Below are 25,120 nucleotides of genomic sequence, written 5' to 3' on the forward strand. Positions count from 1 at the left end.
AGATATTAGGCTACTATGCACAATACATAGTCAATATTTGTAACCTTGACCAAATATTTGCATACCTCAAAGATAACCAGAGAGGAGGCACTTTATCAGCTGCAGATAGCTCAGCTTCTTCTAAGCTACATTTCTCCAAAATTCTTGACACCTTCCCCCAAGCCCAGGGCTCAGCTTTTGTGTCTCTCAGTTAGGAAGGGCCAATCTGCCTCCTGGCCCAATCAGTGCACTATTAGCAGCAGTGAAGTGGATAGGAACAACTGTTTTCCATTTCAGTACAGGTACAAATTGATAGTAATAAGCATTAACAAAAAACCTGTTTTTTTCACAGTTCTTTGGTAATCCTTGGTGGACTTTCAACAACGCTACAGCTCTATCCAATTCTCCAATATCTGCTTTTTCAGGGAGGACGTCTGAAGAATTAAGTCAAACAAAAGTGACAAGAGATTGGGTTCTAGGAATACTGGGCAAATTACAAATTAACACAGCATTGGGTCTGAATGAGGGTTCTTTAAGAATGAAGAGATTACAGACAAAATTTTCATCTGCTCACAGACCCATTGATCCATAAGGCTTCTTTGCTGGCAGTTTCTTAAACTCCTGAGCTGTTACAGAATGTTCAAACACATTCCATAATACCTCAGCAGTAGAGCCAATGGCTAGGAAAGTCTCAAACTCTATACCCCAGGTCTGTTCTTTGGTTGATTTTGATTTAGGGGATAAAAGTGACAAATCCCTTGTTATTTTTCCAGCAAATCTCTGTGGCCTGTGCTTAAATTGGATATCTTTCTCCATGACCTTAGAGAGGCAATAATAATCATATATAAATTTTAATTAAGTTCAGTGACTTAATTAAAGCTCTCTGTAGACCTACTATTAGCCACTTGAAAGTGGAAAGAGGAAGTGCTTTGATAGAGTGAGCAGTTTCCCTGTGACTTCTGAAATGTCCATCTGCATCCTGCACTGAAATACTATTTTGCAATCCTTTGAAGGAGCATAACATTTTAATGAGGAAAAATTGCTTGACTCATCTGCTGTCATTAAAGGAATTCCTGTTTCATCTTATTTATTAAAATACTTAAATATTGCAATGGCTTATACAATTAAAAATAAAACACAAACAGTAATATTCTGCTCACACTCTTTGCACTCAGCTGCCAGTGACTGACTCACTGGACTTTTCAATAGAAACCCTATTCTAATGTACTACACATACTCTCATATAATCTCAGAATTCAGGACTGGATACTCACCGTCGTATTGAAAAAAGAAACAGAAGAACCATCTGTAAATTTTGAAGAGCTTTTCTGAGCTTCTTCCATATTCTGTTCCTCCCAGTGCCAAGGATGCTGAAAATACTGACACTTTGAGCCCTAGTTCTGTAGTTCTACTTAGCCAAGTGGTTTCTTCTTCAGTATAGGTAGAATCGTTGTTTTAGAAGATCAGGAAGTCTTACGTCTGGACATGTCTAAAGATTTCCTGGTGCGTCTCTTCATTTTTGATGATTTTTGGATGCTCTTGAGAGGTGTCAGATGACGCGCCCACTGGCCAGGCACTGCTGTTGCACAATGACAGCAGCGCAACCAGTGCCACTAGGTGTTTTTAGTGGCACTTTTAGTCTCATTTTAGTCTCATATGATTTAGTCTCATATGATTTAATTATTTGTTATGCACAAATGTGTTGTTGTTGTGGTCTTTAAAATAAAGATGGTGTAGTGCATCCTTCCCCAAACTGGGAAGTCTCATTTTTAGTCTCATATGATTTAATTATTTGTTATGCACAAATGTGTTGTTGTTGTGGTCTTTAAAATAAAGATGGTGTAGTGCATCCTTCCCCAAACTGGCACCCTCCAGATTTGATGAACTACAGCTCCCATCATCCTCCAGCCAGCATGGCCATCGGAGACTGCCAGGTAGGGGAAGGTCAGTGTAGCATTAAATGCTATGAATCAGGAAGACCCTAGTTCAAGTCATGCCTTTGCCATGAACCCACTAAGGCAGGGCTGGGCAACCTGTAGGCCAAAATATCTGAAGGACCACAAGCCCCATCATCCCTCACCACTGGCTATGCTGGCTTGGGAGTTGTAGGCCAAAAATCCTGGAGGGCCACAAGTTGCCCACTGCTGCACTAAGGAGTGGCCTTAGGCAAGCCACATTCTCTGATCCTCATTCCCAGCCCATTTCCCATCTGTAATATGGGGATGACAATACTCACATAACTTACGGATCAATTTCTTCTCCACCATACAACTTTCTAATCAGACTACTCAATAGTCTGCCCTATTAGGGCAGCACACAGCATCTTAACATTTTCCCTTGGTTTCCCCCTATGGCTTCATCCACCCCATTTTCATTTCAAAAACATCCCCCATAGCCTATTATCCACTCTCATTGAAGGGCTAATGCTTCTCCATCCCAAAACTGAGCCCCACAGAGGGGTAATGGCTTATTCCATACAGCCAACCACACCTTCTTCTTCCAACTCTCCACTACTCAAAATGGAGACACCTGCCTCAGCCAAACTAGGAGCCTGGGCAACATGCAGAGAAGGGAGGGCAGGAGGGAGTGGCAGACCAGGATGAACGTGGCCAGCAAGAAATTCTCACACTGATCTTCAGCTACCTGGGGTGGCATGCGCAGTCTGGAGAGGTGGAGAGGAATAGGAGGAAGGCAGTTCGCCCCGCAAGAAATCCCCCCTCCACTTCTTCTTCAGGCATACCAGTATCTGGGGTGGGACAGGGCTCTGTGCTCTGTGTGTGTGTGTGTGGGGGGGGGTGTTCATTCTCACTGAGGTATTAAATTTGGGTGGAGCTTAAACGAATGACTGTTCCATTATCGATGTTGTTCGTATTAAACAAATATATTATGTGCAAACTCAGTTTGAAATCAAAATAGAGGACTGTTTACTATGTAGACCTTTATCAGATAGACTCCACAGCAATGCACTCTTCAAGCAGGGAGTAGTTTGCTCCTTAGAGTGAAGGACAGTTAACCTCAATCCAAACTTGAGTTAAGTATTTGGGGTAGCTCAGGTGGATCCTTCATGAGAAACGCTGGTGTGGTGATGGGGCGGAATCTAGTACTTATTTATTATTTCCCTGACAAAATTGTAATATCTGAAAGAGAAAAGACACACTTCTAGACACACTACTGTCTATATACCTGCAGGAAATAATTTAAAAGGCTGAAACAAGGTTTTTGGACTTCATACAGAAATCAACACTTCTGGCATAAGTAAAGGCCAAACATGTTTAAAGTCATGCTGTTTCAGGCTCCTGCAGTGAATCTTGGAGACTGCATACATGCAGAAAAAAATCCCTGAACTCCCCAAGAGGCTCTATTTCTGGTTGAAAAGCTGATCTGCACTGGTCATGTAATTGCCTCCATCTGTGATGTGGATACGCATGGGAGAAGTGCAAGCTAGAGTGGGTGGTGGGATGTATTGGATTGCAGGAGTAAGATGGATAGTAGACTGACATCCAACACCCTTCAGAATAGATGGGCAGATGTACCCAGAGGAACTCCACTGGGTGTGAGGTCCAAAATCCTTCACCTAACCAGTAATGTACAACACCCAGGGTTATTATCTGAGGAGCTGGCGCAGTGTAATGGCCCAGACTGTGAGTCACTCATTCAAATCAAGCCAGTTTAGCTATGAACCCAACAGGTGGCCCTAGATATGCTACTGTATTTCAGCCCCTCTGCCACCCAGCCAAGTCTGCAAATATATAGATGAAACCAACTAGCATTCAAATGGTACTTCTAAAGTGTTTGAAGTGCTGCACATACATTATCTCACTAATTTTGTAGGGTTTCTGTATTGCTGAGAGTGAGTTTTCCCCCTTTCATAACACCCAGTGAAACTGATTGAAATGAAAATACTTCTTTGCACAATGCATAAATAGCTTATCGAATTTGCAATGGCAGTGAGCTTACAATGTGCAATGGCAGTGGGCTTAGAATGATGGTTTTAAAAAGCGTAGTAGACAAATAATAGAAAATAGGTCTATCAAGGGCCATTTACTGTGATAATTAAATCTCCAAGTTCATGGCAGTATATCCCTGGTTCCAGTGGCTGTATGTCAGGGGTACACAACCTTTTTGGTTCTATGTGATGCTGGATAGGGAGTCAACACACAAATGCATACAAGCGCACATGCGTGCATCCCCGTGATCCTAAGAACATAAGAACAGCCCTGCTGGAGCAGACCAAGGGTCCATCTAGTCTAGCATTCTGTTCACACAGTGGCCAACCAGCTGTCGACCAGGAACCCACAAGCAGGGCATGAGCACAACAGTGCCCTCTCACCCATGTTCCCCAGCAACTGGTGTACGTCGGCTCACTGCCTCTGGTACTGGAGGAAAGCAGACTGTGCTTTCCTTGCTGGTAGCAGCAGCAAGAAAAGGCGCAGTCTGTATGAGGATCTTTGTGGGAGGGAGCATACAAGCAGCAGGAAAATGGGGGGAAGTGACAGAGGTGGGTCAGGGCATGGCAGAAGGGGTCAGGGCACCCAAGGTAGGCTGTACTAAAGGCTTCGGGGGGCCACATGTGGCCCATGGGCTGTGCACCCCTGCTGTAAGCAAAGCAAATATCAAGGGAGGCCTGTTGCTTTTATGTTCTGTTTGTTGTTTTCCCAGGGAGATCTGGCAGCTGCTATTGTAAATAAGACATTGGACTTCAGCAGAGTGCACGTGTGCAGCACATGGAATACTAAAAAGCACACAATCTAAAGTATTATTATTAGGTTCTTTCTATGAACATTAATGCAACAGGCCTCCGGTTAGAACATTTTCATTTCATCTCATCCTGAAAACGTTTCCTGCATTACCAAGATATAAATAGATTGAGGTTATTTGAAGCAAGCCTAGTCCTGGAGGCATCATGATTCCAAAGGAAAGTCCAGACAAATAAGAAAATGAAATGCTTCAGCTTAGCCTGGAAAGAAAAGCATGCAACTATTTCTCTAATTTTATTTATTTTTACCACTGATGTGACAAAATAAAATGTGGAGTAAATGGCTTAGGTAGGCTTTGTTCTATTGCCTGTGATGACTCAATCCATCTGCCACATAGCTCTGTGCTTAAATCAGCAACATCTGAAGCGTCTGCTCTGCTGTGGTTACTTGCAAACCTCAAGACTGGTGAAGGCAGCAAAACTGTTCAAAAGCAAGCTTTCTGCTTGCTTAAACTGCCTCTCTGCATAATTAGAGATTGTTCAAAGGCCATCAGTTGCTCAACTAAACTCACCCAGCTAAAACACAATGCTCCACACACACAGTAATTAACATAGGAAAAAAGTTTTCATTTTAGCAAACCACCAAAGCCAACACACTTTAAACCGCACCCTTGCAGTAACCAGCAAGCGCCAAACACACAAACCACAAGAAAGTGAAAAAAGAGCATGCTGCCAAAACACAAGGGTAAAGTTTTGGAGCACTGCAAAATCTCAACATATGGTACTATCTGTCATATTATGCCACTAAACTACCTTGAGTTTAGAAAAAAAAAATATAATCACAGGATATTATTTCACTGGCAATGTATTCCATTAACACTGGATCAACAATGACTCATACATATGGAAATAGCTCCTTGATTCAGGACATGACAAAGTTTCAAAATACACTTAACTATTCCCAGAGAAAGTTGTTCTCAGCCAGGGTTCCACATGAATTTCTATGCTAGATAACCAACGAATTATAAGCACACCAAGTCAATGGGAAAGAAAACAGTTCGGTTAAATTAGCTCACAAGGAAAGTATTTTGCCCTGAGGGAAGTTTATCAGGAATACACCTTTCATAATTTTTTTTAACTCCTTAGACATATGAAGATGGGCAGAGACAGCAGTCCAATGAGGCAAGCTGCATTTTGATACAGATCTCTCCATAAGCACATAAAATGCTTATATATGTACGACAAAGGCAAACCAGATCTGAGGTAACGCACTATCTTCCTTTCATAAGACATCTAAACCTTGCATTACTTTAAGTAGTTTTTCTTTAAAAAAGATGAACCTTTTCTTCACTATTTATTATTCTGCTGCTTTTATTGATGATTTGTTGGCTTTTCTCCACCACTTTAATTTTTTTAATTGAAAAGCAGCTTCTAAATATTTTAAATAAATAAAAACAAACATTTTACAGCCCCATGTTGCAATCCTGCAACCCAAGAGTAAAAACATAAGATACAACCTGGAAGACAGAAAGTCATTAAATATCTGTGTTTATAAGATGCTTGGTTTTAGTGGCTGTGATACAGGATTAAAATACAGCTGCCACCAGCCATGCAGCCTGATTTTATACATGTTTACTCAGAAGTAAGTCTCACTTGAACTAATGATACTTGCTCTCAAGAAAGAGTGCACATGATTGCAACTGTGCACTGCAATCCTATGAAACCAGGCAGCACAATCCTATGTTTACTTCGAAGTAAATCCCACTGTGCTCAATAGGGCTTTCTTCAGGTAAGTATGCACAGGATGGCAGCCTTTAAGATCCTCTGTCAGAATCTGTATTTCTTTCCAAAAAACAAAGCCTAAGTACATGTAGCTGCAATAACATCCTTATTCCCTTGCCGCTCACACTACTACATCTAGATAGTAAACTTCTTGGGGCAGGAACCATGTTCTGTTTATGTTACTCTGTAAGTCATGTAACATAACTTACAGAGTTAGTTACAGACCATTACACCAATGGTCTCATATTGAAGACATCTTGTATTTTACACAAAACCTTTCCTCTTGTAGGGTTTTTTGTTTTGATTTTAAATATATTAGATTTTAACTAGGAGAAGCAACTGCTACTTCAACTGTTAACAGAAAATCTGGACTTTTCAACTCAGCATGAAAACTGCAACTACAGAGATAGCAGGTTTTCACTTTTGACAGGTGCTGCAAGACAAACAAGCCACACATTTGCTTACCTATTTGGTCTTCCGGAATCAGAGATTCAATGGGAGGATCCAGTTCAGAGCTCTGAGCCAAGTAGCTCTTGACTTGGGTCATAAACTGCCGAATAGTTTGAAGCATGTCTGTGCTGGAAACATGGCACTCCTTGTTCTCTTGTAGGAAGCTTACGTAGTCCTGAACTAGGCAACCAAAATAGGTGCGCTTGTCTTGAGACATTTCTGCTATTTTCTTGATCATCCTCTTCTCTGGGGTCATGAAGGAACTGAAAACTCCACTCATTTTCCGCAGCTGGGATTTAACAATTTTGGGGAGCACAAATGAACTGGTCCTTTTCTTCTTGGGCTTCAAGGGTGGTGCCATGCTTTCCTGGTCACTTTCCCCCTCATACTCTTCCAGGCTGCTGTTAGTATCCCCATCATAAGCAAAGAGTGGCATGCTCCGATCAAAATCCAGCGAGTCAGAGGAGGATGTGGACAGGCTCATGTCGCTTAGTCTCTGCCTGCCTCCATTCCACTGCACTTGTGAGTCAGAGTGTCTAGCTAAGCTCTTTTTGCTTTCTGCTGTGTTTTGCCGAGGCGGGGCTCCACCTGGAATGCTAGCAGTTTCTGAGCCATGCTCCAAATTATGGCTTGGTCCAATTACTGCCAAGCTCTTTGCACTGCTCTCTGCTTGTAAAGAGAGTGCCTTTTTCTTCAGGCGAGGCGGTGGGATAGGGGTTGGCCTCCTCTGCAGCACATCCACGTTCCAGTGTTTGCTGTGGTCGACAGTTTCTGGCAGACTGGCCTGGTTTATAGTCCTCGACAGCTGAGGGCTTGCAAGGAGGCTATGAATAGAAGGTGGGGGCGGCCTGGGTGGGGGGGAACGAGAGCTCTCTGGGCCATTCACATCTTGAGTTCTTGGGCACTGCCTTTTCAGATTTCCACTGACATCCTGGCTATGCACTTTCAAGAAGAGAGGATTAATAAAACACAAGGCTCCATTGGTCTGGCTGCATTCCAGTTCTGAAGGCGTTCTGGTTCTTATAGAATGAACTCCATTTATGAGGCAGAGCTGCTGGGAGCCTTTACAAAGACTGTCTGAAGGCACAGGCTTCTGGAGGGGTGAAGGGTTTTGCAGTCTGTTGTTAGCTGGAGAGCTCCAAAAATCTGAAAGTCATTATTTGGTTAGCATAAGAATGCAAATATTATGTAGCTAGAGCTCAAAACACTCTGCCCAATAACATTTGTTCTCAGACAAAGAATTCTTTAACCCTCCTTACAGGACCAATCCTGGGCATTTTGGGGTCCTGAGGTGGAAAATCCAAATGGCGCCCCACACACAAACGTGTGGTGCAGTTAGGAAGTCCTCCTGTTCAGCAGAACTTCCTAGGAATAACTTGGTGCTGGCTGGGCCCCAGTCAGCCAGTCCCACTTTGACCCAAATCTGCTGCCTGTGGCCACCCCTTAACTTTGCCTCATGGCAGAGCTGCCCATGTTTCAAAAACCTAAATATGTATGAGGAGGGAGGGGCCTATTTGAGGAGGCATGCAGTTCTCCTAGTATGCCCCCCCCGCCCCAATTGAGAGCTTGCTTTGAATGCAGCCTTTGTGAGATGCACGCTCTCACTGTTTGCACCAATGACGATGGCAGTGCTAAAAAGGTAGCCTTATAAACGAACTCCTCTGGGATATTTTCCTCAGGGGCTTAATTCAGGCATCACACTAAACCATGGTTTAGGGTGTAATCCCTGATCTGCCCTCAATACTCGTAAGCCTCTGAACTCACCTTGCCTCCGCTGTGTCTCCCATTCTGCATTTCAGCTAGAGGGACTTTTTCGTCCATTTAGCTGAGGCACTGCAGGGGGGAGAGAGGAGGCTGAAGAGGCCTCAGGATACCGCGTAAAGCTCCCTCTCCAGTCACCTCCCCGCCTACAGGAACGCCCCTATTACCTCCTCTCCGAGGTTGCTTTTGCGACCTTGGAGAGGGGACTGCTGCAGTTCTCTCTGCGCCAGCTGCAAGGGAGAAGGGCGGGGGGCTTGAATTCCTGGGTTCAAGGTTGGAGTGCTGTCTCCGCCTCAGATCCAGGAATACAAAATACCCTATGGCCTCCCAGGCTCTGTCCAGCGGCCTTACGATTACTCCCTCCACTTTCCAAATGATGATATTTAGAGATTCATGTCTGCTTTCCTTTTCTGTGTGCTAAGCAGAGTAGCAGCTAGGTTCAGTGGCCTCCAGAGGTGGAAAAACAAACATACCTATGGTATGTCAGTTCAGACATCAAACCAAACCATAAGCCTCTTTAACTATGGTTCGGCACAATGCCTGAATTGAACTTGTAGCTTTAAATTATGCTGTAGTTCAATTTCCTAACTTTTTTTTTTCAAATCAGCCAGTCCCTATGGGCCAAACTACACATGACATTGGAAGATCTGTGACTGGGTCTCCCATAGCTTTTTCAAAAGTAAGAGCAGCCATGAAGCCTCCCAAATCAGATCAGAGCTGCAGCCCTGCGGGAGGGTGTGTGTGATTAACCATCCCCCCCCCCCCAGCTATTTTGCCTTTGCTGAAGATGTTTATCTCACCTGGGACAACATACAGGTATTCATACAGTACCTGTACGTTTCCTCCCACAGGGCAAATAGGAGCATGGGGGGGATTCAAATGACAAAAATGACAGATGGAGGGGCTGCCCCTTCCACAAGCTATAGCCCCAGTCAGACCCTCACAGGCTGTTTTTACCTTTGGGGGAAAAAACACTGGGAGATCCAAATACTGAATCTCATAACGTCCCATCTGGTTTGGTCCCAAGCCTCAAACAAAATTAAGAATACTAGCCAAGTCATCTGGCTTTTCCACCCAGGCTGAACTTGAAATTAATTGGGCTCCAGGGGTGCTGAGGTCTCTTACATGGAAAACTGCAGAAACAAGGAACTACAGCTCTGCTGTATAAATCTCTTAGCTCAGCCAGAGCATATCCTCAAAATACATTGCAAAGGCACACTTGTGAGTGAACCAAAATGTATGAAAAAGGCATTAATAGCGAATATACTCTGAATAAAACCACATGTCTTGGCTAAATAAATAACTTGCCATGTCCCCATATATTGTAAATTATTCAGGTGCAGCTCCAACTAAAATCCCGGGAGCTATATGATCTGCATCAGAGTTATGAACATGACCCTGCATAACTCTTTCTAAAATTACATTTTCTGCTGGGAAGGAAAGATCCTGTTTGGGGAGGAGCAATAGCCTGTGCTTTGTATGCAGAAGGTTGCAGGTTCAGTCCCCGGCTTGCAGAGCAGGACAGAGAAATAACTGCCTGAGAACTTGGAGATGTTCTGCCAGTCAGAGCAAGTAATACTGAGCTGGGCCAGTGGTCTGACTCAGAAGAAGGCAGCTTCAAAAGAAATCCTACATTTTATTATCTGGCATCAAGAAATGGCTCCAGTTTTCAGAGGGCTAAGAATGGAAGAGTAGTCCTGAAGAATCAGACTAAGGACCTATCTCTTTCCCAGGCATTTGGCAGCACATGATAAGTTTTAATTGGTTCTGGATGTGTCTTTAGTCATGACTGACTGTTCAAAGTTGTTTTTAGTTATATGTTGTGTGTGTATATTGTCTGTGTAAAAGGCTTTTAAAATTTGCATATTGTATTTTAATGTTTTAACTTCTGTAAACTGCCCAGAGAGCTTCGGCTATGGGGCGGTAAAGAAATGTAAATCATCATCATCATCATCTAGTCCATCATCCTGTTTCCCACAGTGACCAACCAGATGCCTCAGGGAAGCCCAAAAGGTAGGTATGAAAACAAGAGCCCGCTCCTGTGCTTGCTTCCTTGCATGTGGTATTCAGAGGCATAGCCCTTGAACACAATGGCCACGTTAGGATGATCAGCAGGGGAAACAGTGCATTGTGGGTTGTTTCCCCTGCTCCTGCGCAGGCCAGTCATGTGAGCGGCATTTCCCTAATTACCTTCCTCACAGGTTGCTGTGTCATCTGAAAGACAAGATGGCGTCCCCTCCCATTCCATGTACCAAAGAAGACTGGATTGGCACTTGAATCTTTCTTCAACATTGGCAGTGGAACAGTGTCCTCCAATGTCCTGGAAGGCAGGAGGGTAGCTTTGGGGGTGCAGGGCAGGCCATGCTGCCCACAGCTGTCTCCTCCAACACCTTGCTGCCACCTCCCAGCATCTGCCACTTGAGGTGACTGCCTCACTCTGCCTAATGGTAGGGCTGGCCCTGCCCATGCTAGCTGAGAATTATGGGAGTTGCAATTCAACACATCTGGAGGGCACCAGGTTGGGGAAAGCTGATGAATTGTGTGAAGGACTCTCTTTTGTCTGTCTTGGATCTCTCCTGATAATTGATTTCATTGGGCGTCTCCAAGTTCTAGTGCTATGAAGGAGAAAAATTCTCCCTACTTTATCCACACCACACATTACTTTATAAACTTCTATTACTTTATAAACCTCTGTCATGTCTGTCCCCTTACATCTACAAGTTCATATATAACAGGTGTGCACCCCCACATACATTATGCATATATTATACATTATACAGACTTGCTCATTCTATGTCCAGCACCCCACCATACATATATAAACACACACGCTTCTGCATATCATGCAGATTATTGCAGATCACTGCAGATCATACAGTACATATATGATTCACATGTTGTATTTTATTGTGTTTGTGACTGTGCCTTTTATTGTACACTGCTTTGATACATTTCTTTGTTAAGCAGTATATAAACTTTTAAATAAATAAAATCATCTAGACTGCACACTGTCTGTACAGATGCATTTACATGCACTCCTATTTAAGGGTCTGATCTACCCAGTCTGGATATTAGTTAGGAACGGTTGTTGGTGGAAGGGAGGCGAAAACAGCAAGAATTTAATCTTGCTGTTTGCCAGCAAAAGAACAAATTTGATTTTGCACCTACCAGCAGAAATAAGACATTTCCCCTAACTATGCCAATTATGACTACATTTTGTTTTATCTTTTAATGCCAGGTGGCTTAGTGGTTAAGACGCTGAACTGCAGACTGGAAGGTCGGCAGGACAGCAGTTCGAGACCCGAGTGCTGCATGACGGAGTGAGCTCCCATCTTCAGTCCCAGCTTCTGCCAACCTAGCAGTTCGAAAGCAAGAAATTGCAAGTAGATAAATAGGTACCGCCTCGGCGGGAAAGGTAGCAGCGTTCCGTGCACCTCGGTGTTCAGTCATGCCGGCCACATGACCACGGAAGCGTCGAAGAAACGCTGGCTCTTCGGCTTAGAAACGGGGATGAGCACCGCACCCTAGAGTCGGACACGACTGGTTGGGGACACCTTTACCTTTTTATACATAGCCCTCGATCTAACAGGGAGAGGACAGTGTACTCTAAGCCATCTTCATACTTTAAATTCAGGTAAAGCCATTTCAAGAAAGGAGCTGTACAAATGCCACAGCTGTTTCAAGAAAGACTTAAAAGCAACAAACGCTTTCATTCATCAGTCACTATGCAAGACAGAGTGGCTCAAACATATCCTCTAGTGAGCTAACTATGTATGACCTTCTTCAGGAATTTGTCAGGAAAAAATCCTGGCGTTCTAAGGAATGCTAGTTTTAAACGCTGATTTAATTCAGTGAGTAACTTGAATTTACATATGTCATCTGTTTTGCTAGTAAACACACTGCAAAAATGGTAACCATTCACTATTTATACGTATACTTCATAAAAATTGCACAAAACCGTCTTATGTTTAAGGAATAAGGTGACAGATCACTGGAAGAAAGTAGAAAAGCATATCTGCCCAGATTGGTGGGTGGGTGGGGAGCAAAATGCAACTTGTTCTTTTCAGTACCCAAGTGGCCCTCCCCAAACCTACATTGATGGAAGGCTACTGAAGCCTCTTACCACCCACCCCCAGCCGCATATCAACCACCAAGCAAGTATGGGCTATACATATAATATACATAATAAACAATTTTGCCTAATAAATGTCCCTAGCCAAAATATATTTCCTTAAATTGACATGTTTAGGAACTTCAGTCCTCTGAGAATCAGTCTAGTAAAGTGGGTGGAATGGTGAACCTGGACTGCAGAGAGCCACATCGCAATCATTGCTCAGCCACAGAGCTCCTTAGGTGATCTGGGCTTGTCGCTAAATCACAATTGTTGCTGGGGGGGGGGAGAACTGGGATTATCCCATATGTACCCCTGACCTTCCTGGGGGAAGGACAGATGTCACATGTGAAACAAACACAAAGCATGGCTTGCTGGGACTCAGAATATCAACCAAGAATGGTTGGGATTGAGCAAGGAAATGAAAGACAAATGTATTACTCTCCCACTGGCTGCATGCTGGCTTGGAGCTCTGAGATCCAAGTCAGTGACATGAAAGTGCATCCCTGTCTGCATGGCTATCTGCAGCTCTTTAAGACAGCTGTCAGCAACTGGAGGCCCCTGGGCAAAATCCAGCCCCTTGAAGGATGGTCACCAGCCTTCCAATCAACCTAAATACAGGAAAGTGTAGAGAAAATGGCATCTACAGCAACAGAATGTTGGCAGATCCCTGGGGGCTGGCTTGCTGACCCACCACTCCTCACTTGCATCTCAAAATTAATTTAGGAAAACTAACTGTAGCAAGGGTTCTGGGACATACATACTAGTTTAAAAGAATTGCACAAGTCCCTCCAAGGCTATCCCTGTTTGTGAAGCTCTGCCATCTTCACGCTGATTAAACGCTGCAGGTCTGAAGATAATCATTCTTACAATTGCTGCTTTTGCTTTTGATAAAGCTCTGCTGAGATGGAGCTAAATTCACTTACGCCAAACCAACAGGCATACTTACTCAGTCCCAGCTGAGCCACCTCTTCAAGTTCAGCCTCTGTTGTTGCTGTTGCAATAGCAAGAGGCAACTTCAAGGTGAACGGCAAGACATCCCTTATTCAGAAATTAAGAATTACAGCATTAATTTGCTTTGCATTTTCATGTCTCTTTTCATAAGATATGCAACAGTCCCAAATAAGTGTATTTCCTTTAGAAGAAAATCTTCCTGCACCACTTCCTCTTATTTTAGTCCTCACTTCTCCATTGAGTAGACTATATCAGTTTGAAGCCTGAGATAACTTTCTGCTACAGTTCAGGATATCAACTTGCAGTTGTGTAAAGAAGCTTGTACAAAATGAAACTGGCTTTCATAGTACATCTGAAGGATGACCTTAAAGTCATTTAAAATACAGCTTAGTTGGGGTATGAGTGCATATATTTCATTTCTGCAGGCCACAAAATCTGTATTACACCAAAGCTTCCTGAGAAGTTCAGCAAACTTCAGCAAAATTGGAAGGAAAATTCACTTATGCTCAACCAACAGGCCCAGTAGAAGAGTACATATTTTGCACGCAGGACGTCTCAGTCCCCATCACCTCTAGTTAAATGATCTCTTTTCCCAGGGTTGGGAAAAGGCCTCTGAATGAGACCTGGGAAAGTGGCTTTCAGACAGTCTTGGGCTAGATGGCCCAGTGGCCTGACTCAATACAAGGCAGTTGCCCATGTTCTCGTTTTTATAAAATAAAACTTTCTGACTTTCAGTACAAGGCAAAGCATTACACATTTTCAGCAATATTTGTGGAAGAGCAGCCCACAAGTTGGGCAGGTTTTGCAAATGAAAAACTTGCCCAGCACTGGAGATCCCAAGCAACCACGAAGAACTATGTTTTGTACTATTTTCCTTCGATTGAGAGTTTGGAGCGCTTTTTCTTGCACAACATACGACTTGGTCTTTAGGAAGTCCTGCATCCTTAGTCTAGAGTACATACAGTAACTAAAACTTGGTTCTAGGAATGCAGGAAAACTTGCAAAGGTAACACCCCTAGATGGAGCTCCACTTTTATCTATTATATTTGTACCTTACCCTTCTGCCAAGGAGCTTAACAACATCGATTTGTCCTACCTTATCCTTATGATGACCCTGCAAGGCAGATTAGACTGAAAGATACCTCTGACCCGTAGCCACCCAATGAATTTCATGACTGAGCAAGGTATTTGAACCCAAGTCTCCCTAGTCCAAATCTAACACGCTATCCACCATACCACTCCGACTCTCCAGGAAGGAAACACAATCAAAGATCTGCATGTACAGTACTGCATGATGAACACTGTGTTCTTCCTGGGGTTGGGTTTTCAGCAGTGTGTGATGCCAGTAGAATTATACCTCATCCTGGGGTGGGGCATACTTTTCTAAGGCCTCTCTATAATTATGCTCCTTATATTCAAAATTTTCTCAGGTTTCTACTCAGCAGCCACTGAAAAGATGAATAGGAACTTGTCTTGAGCACAGTGGAGGGAAGAGGAAAACAGGTGAATTCAGCATTCAAGCATGTTTCCTTTAAAAATGGGCAGAACTGCCACTGAGGGAGCTGGTTTGGGGAAGGGGAACTGCGGAGTGGTAGCTGGACCTAGGCAGACCAATGCAAAAGTCCTAACTCTCCTTCCCTCCCCTCCTCACATCTCCCTGGCAGCATTTCTACTTTTGGAGTTTAAAAACTCTTGAAATTTGTATGTACTGAGAAATCTGTATAAGGGCAGCCGCAAGTTCAACTTAAGACTGGTCTAAAAAAATTCACCCTTACCTACTAATACAGTAGAAAGCAATGAGTCTGAATAAATCAGCAAAACTTATTCCAGAACCTTCCAAGGAAAAGGCTGCGAAGTAGAAGGAAACAAGTTCAGTTGCTCAATACATGTTCTGAGAAATATTATTAAACATACTTTCTGTGTAGTAATTAATCCACAGAATACCATTTGTAATAAAAACATGTACACAGCCAGCCATCTGAAATATCTCAGCCAAATGTCTGTAGCAACAGGCTTGGGTTGTTTTTTCGTTTAGAAAGCCTCATCATGCATCCTGTTATTTAATTAATGGGTCACCAAAACCTGTATTGCACAACAGCAGTTGGCAAAATCTGCATCTTCAGGTTAGCATATATTAGCAAATATTATATATTCTGCTGAAATTACTTGCCTTTTAAAAACAGATCCCACAAACCTATCCTGAGTCACAAGTATGCATTGCTTTCTAATGAACAATCATGTTTGTTTGTTTTTCAGATGACCAACAACTTTAATATACTTTTCATATAAATGCATATAAGTGGATGGCAATATTTAAATCAATTGAATCAGTTTTTATTCATAAAAATACACATGTACAGATCACAGCCAAAATCTATCACTGGCTGTATATATTCCATTGTAACCATTATCATTAGGAATGTGGAAAACCTGTCCCTTTCTTTCTGAAGACTTCTCCGCTTCTCTGGCCCATGGTTTTAAATACCAATAGAAACATTGCTTTTAGGAACTACACCCATAAATTGGAAGCATATCTGAATGTGCATCCAAATGCAGATGCCACCCATTGCTTTTAATGGGATATGCACCCAAATGTCCATCCCCATTCTTAACCTTCCAACTACCTTGTGCATCTAGCTGCCAATAAACCCTTTTTTCCCAGATAAGAAGTCAATCAGATGGAATCCGACAAAAGGTGGGTCTAAAATAATTGTCTACACCAACAGAACTAGAATACCAATATTGGAAATGGAATCTGTGGGAGGTTTGTTCGCATATGATAAGCTAGGTTAGTGCTGTTCTACCTGTTTTAGATGGGGTGACACTTCCCCTAAAGAAACAAGTTCAGAGAGTTTGTGAATGCTCCTAGAGCAGGGACAGGCAATGTGCGACCTTCACCACAGCAAAAGAAGAAGTTTTAACCACCACCCCAAAATGGCTGCGTTAGTGCGAAATGGGCCAAATTTAGCTTGTTTTGAAACTGAATTTGATGCATATAGCACCCCATAGCCACTGCAGAGCACTTTATGGGTCAAATTTAGCTTCAAAACAAGCTACGTTTGGCCCATTTTGCACTCTGTAGCACTAATGCAGTTATTTCTTTTGTAAAAAACATTCTCAGGCACCCCACAAGGTGCAGCTGGTGGGGGTGGGGGAGCAAAAATGGCTCTCATAACTACGGAAGTTGCCCGCCTGTGTCCTCGAGTTATTATTGTCACCCCTCCGGGACAGAGATACCCTAGCTTCAGTTATCAATATGATGATAATCTCCAGATTGGACTAATGTAATCCATTGTAAATGGGGCTGCCTCTGAAGATGGTTCAGAAACTGTAGTTGTGCAAAATATAGGTGCAACATTGTTAACTGCAACTGGGCTTTGGAACAAATATTGTCAATGTTGAAACAGCTCCACTGGCTCCAGGTCCATTTCCAAGCCCAGTTTAATGTATTGTGTTGACCTTTAAAGGCCTTCATGGTTTGGGAGCAAAGCTCCTCTTGGACTGCCTAACTCCATATGAGCCTACCCATGCCCTGGGGTCATGCTTGATGGCCCTCCATCAGGTGCACCCACAGGAGACACAAGGAAAGCAGGGGAGGAAGGGGAAAAAGCAGATGGTGGTACTTATTCAGTTGCCCAGATGGTTGAACTCAGGTTTGCACTGCATGCATCGTCCTTGCGGACTGACCTGTTCTTTTCTGTTGATTTTAGCATGCGGGAGTTAACTTGGCTGCAGTAGTCCATAGATGTTAAAGTTTAAAATCTTAATCTGGGTTATCTGGTGATCCAAAGGATTCCAGTTATGCATATTATGATATGCATTGTTTATGTAGCTATTCTGTCTTATATTTAACTGTAAAACAGCCAGGGAAAGTTTTTATTGGTGGGAGGGTAGGAATGTCTAAAATAAATAACTGGTTAATTTATGTTAGCCCTAAGTGCTCACACTGAGAAATGGTCCTATAATTCAGAGGGTATCACAGTTATAAATATGCCCTAAATGTTATTATCAATGACATTAAGTTACTTAGGATGGGCAAGTATAGATTTCCTTTAAAGATCCGGTTCACACGACACGACAGCCCACTCATGGTAAGGCTGTGGTGCATGCAGGGTGCATGTGACTGCCATTTTGCATATCCAGCCCCCACTTAAACAACCTTCACACAACCCTAGAACAGACCATGCATTATGTGAGGGTTATTTAACCCTCGCATAACCCACGCTTGCTGGGTTCACATGACACGACAACCCTCAAGTGGGGATACGCAAAGTGGTGCCTGTGGGTGTCATGGCTCATCAGGGGTTAAATAACCCATGGCAAGCCATGCCACATCATGTGAACCAGGTCACTGTATACCAGAAGGAAAATGTAACTCCCATTTGAGTCATGTTCTAGTTACTATGACATAGGCTACAGAATCCCCTTTACATAGATTTACACAGATTTGACCTAGAAGGCCAAACAGAAGCTCTAGGTGCTGAATCAACTCCAAATAAGTTCTGAATTCAATTAAGGTCTTAGAGTCAATCATAATTCTTCAATGACCCAAAGACACTATTATTGTTACTATTTTCGACCTATCTACGTCAAAATACTAGTCTTTCCCCAGGTAAAACCTAGAGCATTCCCATCACTACATGGAGAAGTCATGTTTCTGGAGGAATTATTTGAAAAAAATGCATCAGTATATGAACACACATAAGTTCCAGAATGTAAACCGTATCTCTTTCACAAAGACCTTCCCCATATAACATACTCATCCCCATCATTACAACTTCTGGGAGGCTGAATGCTTTTAGAGAAAGTTCAGAAATGACATATAATGGCAGGCAAGAATCCTTGCACAAAGTTCTTAAGATTCAGTTTTGCTACCCTCCCTTTAAACTTTTTAAGTCCCAAGAAGTTATTCTGTGAGTGTAAATTAATAGTATAATAAATATGCAGAGACTAAAACCTAAGTAGGTATGACTAGAACAGGTACACTACTGGCAGCCTGGACTATAAACAACTTAAGCACCTTAATTTAAGATGATTAAACCAATTGTCTTTAGGGGTGTCACTTTGTCACTGACTCAACTAATTTCATCAGAAACGACAATCAGTCAGCTGAATAATTTTTCTACTCATGACAGTACAGCCAAGGCCAGAAACAAGTTTTTAGAAAGCTACTTACTATATGTGCTCTCTTTTATTGCAAACTCTTTGATGCACAATCCAAAGTCATTTGGTAGACGTAGAGATAAGACTTTCTTCTGCATTCTTGTGGATTTCCTAACAAGGAATGTCTATTAAAATAAAAATTATAAAATAGCAAGTCTTTAAATAGATGACAGCTATATTTTGAAGAAACATCATTCGAGTCCTGATGGATTGATTGATTGATTGCATCACTATTCCATCTTTTTTACTCCAAGGAACCCAAGGCGGCTTACACGATCCTCCTCCTCTCCATTTTATCCATTTTACATTGGCTGGCCTCCTGTATAAATAATCATGTAGAACTTCCAGCAGAGAGACCAATAATTTAGGAGGTATAAAGTCTAATATTTCATTACGTAAACTATTCAGTGATTAATTACTTACTCTCTTAGACCAATAATTTAGGAGGTATAAAGTCTAATATTTCATTACGTAAACTATTCAGTGATTAATTACTTACTCTCTTAACAATGTACAGGTTTGCCTAATTCCAAGTTCTATCTTCAACTTCCACCTGCTCAATCTTATGAGATACATGTATGAAAGTAAAAGGTTTTATAAGGCCCATACCCTTGGGCCAGTCTGTCTGCTCAACATTAATTCACAGATTGAGTGGGTATTCCTTGTTCACACACACCACCATGCATGAGAACTGCTTCTCGGGGGTACTCTCCCATGTGGCTGTGGCACAGTGGATTACTCACAGTAATTGCTGTCAGCTGAAGGTTCAAATACAGTCTCTCCCAGACTGGGAACCAGAATCAGCCACATCCTCTCTCAGGGAGGGTCCTATAGCACAATGGCAGACTATATATATACTCTCTCAGGGAGGTTCCCATAGCACAATGGCAGACTATATATATATATGTGTCCCATAGCACAATGGCAGAGAGAGAGAGAGAGAGAGAGAGAGAGAGAGAGAGAGAGAGAGTCTGCCATTGTGCTATGGGACCCTCCCTGAGTGAGGATGTGGCTGATTCTGGTTCCCAGTCTGGTTCCCATATATATACTGCCCACAGATTCAATCGCCAGCTAAAGTGGTCTTGGGCGAAGGACCAGGAAAGACCCTTCCTGAGAGAGTCAGAGTAGATGGTACTGGGCTAGATGGACTGATGGTCTTCCATAGTATAAGGTGAATACATAGTGACATGAGGTAACACCATGGGAATGCAGTTCTTATGCTGCTTTGGTGTAGGAATGGAGGGAGGGAGAGAGAGAATGAAAAGAGAGAGAGAAGTCTGGGTCTGTTTTATTGTCTTTGAAAGTGAACTAATCCTGGACAGTCATAAACAAGAGGTGCTCCAAATAAGTATTCTTTTTGCATTTTAAGGCCAAATGAAAGGTTTTTCTTACTCCAGGAGGTTGGGACTGTAGAATGTCCATTGATTCAGCATCATTCAAACCAAGCTGTAACCAGACAGGATGCGTATGAAGAAGTTTATCTAGTATGCTGAGCTTATTGGGGAGGCTGTCGTATCCAGAATCTCGTATGATATTTTTAAAACCTTTTTGATCTGGACACACATCACCCATGCCTTTCTCTAGGCTGTAAACAGAAACAAAAACAAAAATTAAAAGCCTGAATTTAAATTAAATTAAACTATCAGTACTTTCAAGACAACCTTCAGCAACATATCATGCTAACCCCCGCCTCCCCCCTCCCCATAATGCTTTCAAGCCTAGTCAATCTGGAGATTTAAGGTTGCATTGCACATATAATAGGGACTTAACCATTCTTCTTTGTAATGTTAAATGAGCAGTCACCACCACATGTGATGCCGGGATTCTGCTGGGGATGGCATTTGCCACCTTGAGTTGCTTGTGAGCTTTGCTTGGGCATGTTGTCGGCTATTCTTGGAGACAAAGGGCGCAGTTACATTGATCTCTTAGCAACTCCTGTATCCTTATGCTGAGCCTCCATTGTACCACAACCCTTCCGCATACATACTTACAATTTTTTCCATTCCACTCCTTCCATATGATGAAGCAAGTGTTGCTCCTGCCACCATAAACAGTCTCTTAGAAGAAAACCACAAACACTGCTTCTCTTTTACAATATACTGATGCACTGGACAAGGCCAAACATGGCCAAGGTGGGAGGGACAGGGTTTGTTTGTCTTCTTATCTGCTTCTCAAGTAATCTCTACCCAATGTCAATGGATTCCTCACCTGAGCTGCAACTCCCTATGCATTTGGAACAGCTGTTTGTACACAGACCCCTGACTTACAGAGAAACATCGCCACAGCTGAGGATAAAGCTGCTGTTTAGAGAGAAGTCCTGAAACTGGTAGCAACATGTACTTGCCTCTAATCAATACTGACTTTCCCTTTACTAGATGATCTACTTGCCTTTACTAGTAGTCCTGTCCTGATAGGCACTAAAATGCAGCAATTTTGGGGACACAGAACAGCCTATACAAGCTCACCCAACCTGGTGTCTTCCAGATGTGTTGGACTGCAGCTCTCATCTTTCCCAGCCAGCATGTGTTGCAGTCCAACACATCTGGAGGGCATCAGATTAGGGAAGTCTGGTCTATACAATTACACAGAGAAGCAAGACCTGTGTCATTTCATTCTGAAATTGTTGGGAGAAAGGTTAATGCTCTTGGAGGGATTAAACTGTGGTGACACGGCTAGTACTGTGTAGTGGCAACTTTGAGGCGGTGGTCCCCAATTCAAGTCTCACCTCAGCCATGCACTCATTGTGTAGCCTTTAGCAAGTCATTATTCTAGTCCCAGGTTTGCATCTGGAGCACGAAGACAATTATATTCTTTTACCTTACAGGGTTGTTGTAAGCATTGCTGAGTTAATATATGTAAAGGGCTCTGAACATTTTGAAACACGACATAATAATTATTATTTTAGTATCAAAAATGATGAGTATTCAGCACATTAAAAAACAAAATAAAACCCTAGCCACACATTTGTATTAAAAACTGTTATCTTGCTGGATGTTGATTTTTAGAAAGACATTTAAATCAAAGTTATGCACAATTATAAACTGCCAACACAATTTTCATTGGGGTCTTTCTTCTGTGGAACACAAGACATTATGCATCCATTTAAAGAAAAACTGACAATGATAAACTATACTTGTACTAATATGAAACTCCAAATGTTCTTCCACCAATCACAAGCTTTTAAACATACCATATGTGATGGTATAATTTGGAATGTATGGCTGCACATTTCTTACTTCCAGACTGAAAAGCATCCTGTGACTCACATCAGAAACAGCTATTACAGAACTGATCTACTGATGCAGAAATCAGACTTTGGACAAGAAGCTAGTGGGGGGAAGCATGTTGACAAGCTGTCCTTCAGATCATAAGCAAAGGGTCTAATGTATCTCCTGGTTCCATCAGTCACAATGGACTCATTAAATGACTTCACAATGAAGGATTGTTTAGCACTGCACCAATGCAGGCACAGAGTACTCAAAACTGTAAGACTCATTGTAGGTGCCTTACCATGGAGCAGGTACACAAAGACCTCAGTTACACTGCTAATCTGTGCTCTGATGCAAGAAGATATTTATGTTCCATTAAAAGGCAAATTATTTTGGAATAAGAACAGTAGTACAGGTATCCATCTATGCCCCAGAGGCAAAGTTTCATGCCCTAGCATTATCCGTCTATCCATTGCTCATGTCAGACCATCTTCTTCTGAATAATAATGATTCATAACTCCCTATGTAGACTAGTCATTAGGAAAAGGGGCAGTACCAGAACCATCATGTTTCTGTCCTTCCTGTTTCGTTGGAAAAGGCAGCAACACTCTTCTTCCTTTCAGACTTGGTTTATACATTACCATTGCAGTGCGGAAGCTGCTTCTATGCAGGTGGGTTCCATGGCATACTAGTAACATCTGTATAAAGGAGGAATCATGTGGAACACAGGAATGACGTGGTTACTCCTCCTCATTTGAGAAAAGTAACATTAGCCCTGTTCAAGCATGCAGCTTGAGGGTACTCCTTGAGCCAGTCTTGTCAGTTGAGGCCCACATGGACTTGATGGCCAGGAGTGCCTTTTATCAGCTGCATGTGGTTCGCCAGCAACCACCTTTCCCGGATAGGGAGAGTGGGGACATAGTGGTTCCTGCTCTGGTAACCTCCCATTGGATTGCTGCAACACATTGTATGTGGGGCTGCCTTCGAAAACGACTTGGAAGCTTCAGCTAGTGCAGAATATGGCAGCCAGGACTATAAGTGGTACAGCCAGGTGGAGTCACATCACACCGATTTTAAAAGAACTGCCTATTTGCTTCTGAGCCCTATTCAAGGTGATGGCACTTACCTTTAAATCTCTAAATGGCTTGGCACAGAAATATCTGAAGGAGCCGCTCTGCCTGTATCAGCCTTCCTCTGCCTTAAGTTCTTCAAGAGAGGCTCTTCTGCAAGTACCCATGGTACATTATATGACACCAAGGGAGAGAGCCTTCTCTGCTGTGGCACCTGACTGTACCAACATTACACATGGCACCAACGTTATGCTCTTTTTCACACCAAGACAAATCTTATTTGTTTGCTCAGGCATTTTAAATTGATTTCTGAAGCTGGGTGGTATAGCTGCCTATTTTATGTATCTTCTTCCTTTTTTGTTATAGTTTGTTGTAGTTTTCATAGGATTTTTAATTTTTAATTACATTTAGTATACCACTCTGGTACCATAAGATGGAAGGTAGTATATAAATATTTTAAATAAGTAAATAGAAGGCAGGCGCAAATGTGCAAGCCCCACCCCCAACGTCCCCAAGGTTTCTAAGTGTGTTCGTCTGAACCTTGCCTGTCAGGAATCCTGATTGCACTGAGGCTTCTATGTGTGTTCAGGTGAGTGCACTTAGAACCCCCTTTCAGACCTTTCCACTCACACTTTTAGCCAGCCCACGGTCAAGTGAATGCCTGAAACATAGTTCATATCTCCACCTGTAGTCAGATCCCCTGCCATATATCAAGGGTGGGCAAGCTGAGGCCCCAACGGTGCATGAGGCCCTCAGCCTAATTTCAAAAACCTTCTGCAAGTGATCAGTCCAGAATTCTTGCAAGAACAACTCCCCTGGCAGCCCACTAGGTAGGGAGGAAGGGGGTGGCAGAAAGAGAGAGAGGAGAGTCACCACTGGCTTTGCTCCCCCCACACAAACCCTGCTGGCGTGTGGCCCTCAACAGATTACCCCAGAGGGAATGCAGCCCTCAACAGAGAAAAAGCTCCCCACCCCTGCCATACGCAGATGTTACCAGCATGACCCAGCCATGTGAAAGTGACACTACATGTTTTGTGAGGAAGGGGTGGGGAGAAAGTTGCAGAAGCTCAAAGCTCAGTCCTGTACTCTTGAGTTTAGAAAATACATGCCAGATCCATGTATAAACTGCCCTAATCCATACAATAATACGGCTCAGTATTCAGTCACATGCTGGTTCTATTATGTAAATTACTTAGGGTGGCCAGATGACAAGCAACACCTGATGAAACCCCCTCTTCTCCACCATTATTACAGGTGCAGAAGCCTTTTGCATCTGGCAGCCCTAACATTGCTGTGAGCCCATCGTACCCTAGCATGCATGTCGTTCACCATTCTGCTCTACTGCCAGGTGGGTCATCCAGTTCTAAAGCGGCTTCCTGGTATCCTCTGCAAAACAGGACAGATTCGCTTTCTAGTGAGCTCTTTTCTCCCAGTGGTCCCAACTGATGCAGGGCAATCTTTGTTTTCTGGTACCCGTCCTTGATGAATCCGTATTCCTATTTTTGCCCATTTCCCTATTTTGCCTTTTCCAGGAGATTCTAGGGTGCCTTCTTAACATTTTGTTAGTAGACACAAACATGAAGTACAACTGTCATTCTTGAGGGTTCAGCCCCCTCCCCTGAGACGCTAGAAGATTTATTTTTTCTTTGATGCGTATGCATATCAATGCACGTGCATGAACACTAAGGCACCAATTATGATTAAAGTTTTACAGCCAGGAAACATGACCCCTGACTTTTACCCCAGGCTAGCTTAGTTCAAGGTTGGGAGAAAGGTGCCTGGGGCAAAGGAGTATGGCAAGGTAAGGTAAGGCAAGGCCAGGTTCACTTCCCCTCACCCTTTCCATATTAAAAGTAGATCCAGCCATCCCTTTTATCTTTGAATGGAGCAGAAATATGAACAAAGAAATATGCCTGCCCCAATCACATCTGGGTTGCCTTCCTCG

The 25,120-nt window shown here is 42.9% G+C and overlaps 1 protein-coding gene across 4 annotated transcripts in view; it reads right to left on the minus strand.

Annotated features, from left to right (window-relative positions):
* The window catches only part of RIN2 (Ras and Rab interactor 2), a 102,540-nt gene that overhangs the window by 15,434 nt on the left and 61,986 nt on the right, over positions 1-25,120 (minus strand). For all 4 annotated transcript variants that reach the window (XM_084850741.1, XM_084850738.1, XM_084850742.1 and 1 more), the window contains 5 exons: positions 20,289-20,481; positions 18,910-19,021; positions 15,509-15,581; positions 13,729-13,820; positions 6,923-8,053 (listed from right to left, as the gene is read on the minus strand). In XM_084850741.1, the coding sequence (XP_084706867.1) occupies positions 6,923-8,053; positions 13,729-13,820; positions 15,509-15,581; positions 18,910-19,021; positions 20,289-20,481 (1,601 nt within the window). The remainder of the gene's footprint in view (positions 1-6,922; positions 8,054-13,728; positions 13,821-15,508; positions 15,582-18,909; positions 19,022-20,288; positions 20,482-25,120) is intronic.

This window comes from Heloderma suspectum, chromosome 4, assembly GCF_057233095.1.
Source record: "Heloderma suspectum isolate Gila_16-S chromosome 4, 16-S_ref, whole genome shotgun sequence".
In the NCBI taxonomy this organism is placed as follows: domain Eukaryota; kingdom Metazoa; phylum Chordata; class Lepidosauria; order Squamata; family Helodermatidae; genus Heloderma; species Heloderma suspectum.